Below are 5,165 nucleotides of genomic sequence, written 5' to 3'. Positions count from 1 at the left end.
GTCAGTGGTCTTGTCTTTTTTTTCTCCATTTGTGTAGACAAGCTAGGTTCAGTTTAGGGCAGGGGTCGGCAACCCTGGTCCTGGAGAGCCGCAGGGTGTGCTGGTTTTTGTTTTCGCCTTAATACCAGCAACTGATTCATACCCAAGAAACCAGGTGAGGCGAGTTAACTGTAATCCACTGCTTTAATCGATCAGTTAAGTGCTGAGTAACAACAAAAGCCAGCACACCCTGCGGCTCTCCAGGACCAGGGTTGCCGTCCCCTGGTTTAGGGTATGGCCCAAGCAAAGTGGGGAGAGATATTTCCATATTAATTCAATTCAGAATTAATATCATGCATTTTGTGTGTTGGTGCAGGTAGACTACATTAAGATTGCATTGAGTTCTCGCCAGTATTGGCTTCCTAAGGTATTGGTTCCACATTGGAAATGAGTCAAACAGGCTTACTGTATTATATTGGTAATGACTGGTGACGAAATCTGCTCAAATGGTTTATTTCAACCTGGGCCACTAGCTAGTGAAGGGTAATACCATTCACTTATTAGTAATGTGGCAGGTAGAAAACTATGTAAATGGGCAAAAGGGATGCAAGAATGATGGCCAACATGGAACTAGTGACAGCACTTTAACTTGATGCTGTTATTGGAGAAAAAGTGAATGTTCAGTGAAGCTGCTATATGAGGTGTTGTAGCTATATAGTGTGCCCCCTACCTGGTCCTTCTCCCTGTCTGGTCTCAGACTCTTGTGCTGCTCAGATGTATGGTGATCTCGGAGCGGTGGACAACCGGTGAGGTTGGTCTGGTCTCGGGTTTATTTTGGGCATCGGTCACGCGTGCCCATTGCTCCCGGAGCTGCCCTGTCCCCCCGCCCTGCGGGGCTGCAGTCTGCTGTGGAGACACCCGAACGTGGGGGCGATGAGGGGCCGCAGTGGGGGTCGGCGCCTCTTCATCGTCCGCTCTGTTCAGTGCCGGAGGCTTCGCCTGCTGCACGTTCCCACCCTGCAGGGCTCCAGCACAGGGGGTGCTGCTGTGTGGCTTTGTCCAGCTCGGGACAGCAGGTTTCTGTTCTCCCGAGGTAGCCTCCTGCCCTGGTTCCACCAGCGCTTCTGCCTCAAGAACGGCTCTTTTACCCCTGGCGAGGTCAAACCCTTGTAGCCTGCATTTATACTCCTCCAACTTTGCCTTGCACTCTGCAGCCTTCTCCTTCATCTCCCGGAACTGGCCCTGCAGGTCTCTCTCGTAGCCTTCCTCTGCTTTGAGCTCATTCTCCCAGAAGGCCAGCTCCTCTCCCTCCGACTCCTCGTCTGCCAGTTCTCCCTCTGCCCCCTGGAGGGGCCCCGTGGCCTGCCTCCCTTCCAGCTCCCGGATCTGGGCGTCCGTGGAGTCGAGCTGTAGCTGGAGCTCGTGCAGACGGGCCCGTTGGTGGAGCAGCAGTGCCTGCAGTTTCTCGTCTTCTCTTTTGTGAGTGGGAAGAGGAGGAGGTGGAGGAGGAGGAAGAGGACGAGGAACCCTGGCTTTCCTCACAGGCTGCGGTTCTGGCTTCCTTTCAGCTTTAGCCTTGACCACATTAAGGTCCTGGTCTCTCCTCGCGTCTCCATTTTTGTTTGCCTCGCCACTGTGGTTGCCGTTGTTGTCCCTGTCGTGCGTTCTTCCGCTGCCTAGGTCATCCAGGAAATGTCTCCTCTGCTGCTGCTGCGCCGTGACTGTGGTTCTCTGCTGGCATCCCAGGCCACACACTCCCCCGGGAGACCAGCAGTCCTGGCAGGCACTGGGAGAGCTGTCCGAATTCCCGCCTTTTCTCCTTTCGGTCTCCCTGCCTTTCTCCTTCTCCCGCCCCCGGTGCGGCCTCCCATTCCTGCTCAGGTTCTCCAGCCATCCGAAAGCCTCCTCCACCAGCGTCAGGGACTTCCGTTTGGGCTTCTTCTCCTCGCCGTTCTGGGACTGCTCGGCGCGAAGCCGCAGACGGGACAGCGGGGGCAGGCTCTGCCGGTGGGAGGCGCAACTGCCGCTGCCCCTCCGTCCTCGACCCCCGATATCGTCTCCCCTTCGCAGCGGGACCTGCTGGCTGCCTCTCCGCGGCGCGTCCCCCCCTGCGACCCCCAGGGACGGGCCGTTGTGCAGGAGGAAGAGGTGCACCTCGCGGGAGTGCTGCCCGTACTTCGCCAGCGACTCCAGCACCCGCTCGTCGGGCGTCAGGTTCCGCTCAAAGTCCTTGAACTTCTCCTTCAGCGTGTAGCGGCCCGTGCGACCTGTAAGCACAGGAAGATCCGTGAAGCAAAATTCTCATTGAAGGGGGGATGGTTGTAGAGTGGAAAATATTAACATAAGGTAATGGTGAGAACGGGCCATTCGGCCCAGCAATGCTCGCCTTTTCCTCCTCCTGAGTGTTCCTACTGCCTAGTCTGCCGAAAAGCTAAATAGTATCTAACACCGTATCAAGCCTGGTCTTGAAAGCCCCCAGTGTTGTAGTGTTAATTCATGTCAATCTGTGATTACTTTTCAAATCCGGGCCCTATTTCACAAAGCAGGATTATGGAGTTTGGTGGATAAGTGCGTGGAGTAAAACCTGGAGCAGGTTTTTTTTTTTTTTACACTTTACTTCAGTCCATGTTCCAGATTCCATTTTGTTTCTGGGTGCAGTTATATAGCTAACTCCTGTAATCCCGCTTCATGAATCAGGCCCCTGAGTCTCAGAATGGCATCTTACCCAGTGCTTGGGCCAAAGCTATGACCACTTCCTGACATGTGGTTCTCTCTGCAACTCCACAGACAATCCGTTGAACACCATCCACCGACACCTTCACTTCCATTTTTATTTGTTCTCTAGAGGAGGGGGAAAAGAAAGGTCAGCAGGTCAGTCTAACCCATTTTGTCTCCAGACTCAACAATGAGTTTATTGGAGCACATTTCAGTGTGCATAGGTGGGTGACACTCCAAGGCATCCCTGAATGGGTTACATTACAGGCAACCACATTCTACAAATTCTCGTTCCTAACAATTCACCTTAAAGAGATTTAACTTGATCTGGGGTTTTAATTTAATTTAATTTTTGTATGTATATTTTGTAGGATATTTAAATACTAAAACGAGTTTCTGATGAAACCAGTCGTCCTTACAATGACTCATGTAGGGGCATTTGGGGATTGTGATCTAAAGCAGGAAAATGCACTTCAAGTAATTCCAAAGCACCTTAATTACAGTCTGCTAACGTTTCCAGAAGCTGTAGGGGAGACCGGGGTACAATTTAAAATATAAACACCAATATTTTTCATCCAGAAAAGATCCATGTCTTTGCTATGACTATAGACCGTTGGTACAATTCTAGGACATTCCTGGCGATAACAGAGGGGGAGGGGGGTGGGGGTGTGACACTGTTCCAACAAGCCCCGATAATTACATTTTTCATCTGATAATTTGATCGACTTAAAACTTTGGAGAAAAAAAACATTACTTGCGTGGTGCTAATCATTCTTGCGCAAATGCAACAACGGAACACCCCCATGTTTAAACATGCCCCGTGTTAGTTTGTGCCCCAGTCTCCCCTACATATGAACGGATTAATTGTATTTATTCACTGTTTCAAACTTAGGCGAAGTATCGATTTATGCCTGTTGCCCAAATCTTTCTTTACGGAGACCCTTCTCCGGTTGCTTGCGCAAGATGTCCAGCCTTTTTGGGGAACAATTTCAGATGTTGACACAGAGCTTGTCCAGAGAGATTGTTTAGTTTACTGTGGCAATTTCTGAAGTTTATCTTCCGTCATACCATGTTTCCACGGGGGCATGATCAAGACAGGCAACAATTAGACATTTGTGTTTACTGTAATTGGTTCTTATCACCTCTGTCATCGCGGGCTCTCAATTTGGCCCGTTTTAATCATTTCAGTCAGCGCGCACACAAGCCTAATGTTGGTCGAATGGATTGAACCAATCCTTTTAGTATCAATATAATGAATTCATAACATTATTTAATTCACCGAATGACTAGACCTACGAAGGTTTTGGCAACATGTCTAGTGCTGTTTTCTTTGGTTTTAAAAGAACAATTCAGTAGGCCAATTTTCACATTATTATCAGAGAAATTGCCTCCTGTGCCTTATGTCACGTTACCAGCAGCATAACGGCGATCTCAGAAAAAATATTGTTAAAAAAAATAAAAATAAAAAAAAATACTACGTTCTTGCTTTAATTTCTCCATAGACCATTAGCCTACATAACCTAGACAAGAGTGTGATCATATGTAGCTTGATCAGCACAATAAAGTAGCTGGCCTGTATATGAAAATTCTGAATCATGGTTACGTGTGTTGAGGAATCGCAGTTATCGTATTAAAATTCCAACATTATCTAAAATGTAAATTGTAATTTCCTTTTTCTTACTTGTTTTGGTGTTAGGAGCTTGTTTTATCCTGTTTCTTCGCTTGAATACATGCAACCCACTACTGGACGTCCTAAAGTTCTCAGCTTTTATCCTGAAGATGGGGATGAAGCACCTGAAGAATTACTGTCGAATGAGCATTCCCTGTAATGGTTGATGGTCGTTTTCAGTTGTGTGGAAAGTTTCGATGGCCCACCCTTCTGCTCTGTCAGGCTGATCTGGGGTAGATATAGCATATTCTAGGAGTGCCAGTGCGTAATTGGTTTCCAAGGCTCTGCATCCTGTTTATGTCGTCGTATGTGTATAAATACATTTTTCCTGCCACTTTGTTGTCCACGTCTGTGAACGAATGAGAAACTAAATGTGTTTGAAAACCTTTGAATGACAGCTTCGCTCATATTCCAAAGACTGATACTATACAAATCATACAGTTGGCTCCAGAATTATTGGTACGTTTGATAAAGATGCACAAAAAATACTGTAAAGTAAAAAATAATAGTTATTGACATGAGCTTTATTTTATGTGCCTTACATTTTTTATTTGAAAAACTGGTTTCACACTTATTGGCCTCGCTGGTTTAATACGTTACATTTACATTGTATATTTTAGTAATTTGGCAGGCGCTTTAATCCAATTTTTTTAAATTATTATTATTTTATTTATTTATTTTGTGGAAACACCCCTGACAAAGATGATTCGCCATAAGTCTTTTGTGTTGAGGTTAGAGAGCACATTTAGTTTTCTGATGGGATTTAACTCTGGAGACTGAGATGACCATTGCAGAACATGGA

The 5,165-nt window shown here is 47.0% G+C and overlaps 1 protein-coding gene across 1 annotated transcript; it reads right to left on the bottom strand.

Moving 5' to 3' along the window:
- Positions 1-265: 265 nt before the first annotated feature.
- rassf11 (Ras association domain family member 11) lies at positions 266-4,556 on the bottom strand. Its single transcript, XM_061258897.1, has 3 exons — positions 4,376-4,556; positions 2,705-2,820; positions 266-2,246 (listed from the first exon to the last, which is right to left on the bottom strand). Exons 2-3 carry the CDS (start codon positions 2,805-2,807, stop codon positions 733-735), a joined length of 1,617 nt encoding a protein of 538 aa, XP_061114881.1. The 5' UTR covers positions 2,808-2,820; positions 4,376-4,556; the 3' UTR covers positions 266-732.
- Positions 4,557-5,165: the final 609 nt, after the last annotated feature.

Source organism: Conger conger, chromosome 10, assembly GCF_963514075.1.
Source record: "Conger conger chromosome 10, fConCon1.1, whole genome shotgun sequence".
NCBI lineage: Eukaryota > Metazoa > Chordata > Actinopteri > Anguilliformes > Congridae > Conger > Conger conger.
The sequence above is the reverse complement of the archived record's forward strand: the minus strand, read 5'-3'. Positions and strand labels throughout refer to the sequence as shown.

Coding starts and splice junctions, on each gene's coding strand:
- rassf11 (XM_061258897.1), bottom strand. CDS start 2,807: ATGGAAGTGAAGGTGTCGGTGGATGGTGTTCAACGGATTGTCTGTGGA. Junction 2,247..2,704: donor AGCTTTGGCCCAAGCACTGG/GTAAGATGCCAT, acceptor CTGTGCTTACAG/GTCGCACGGGCCGCTACACG.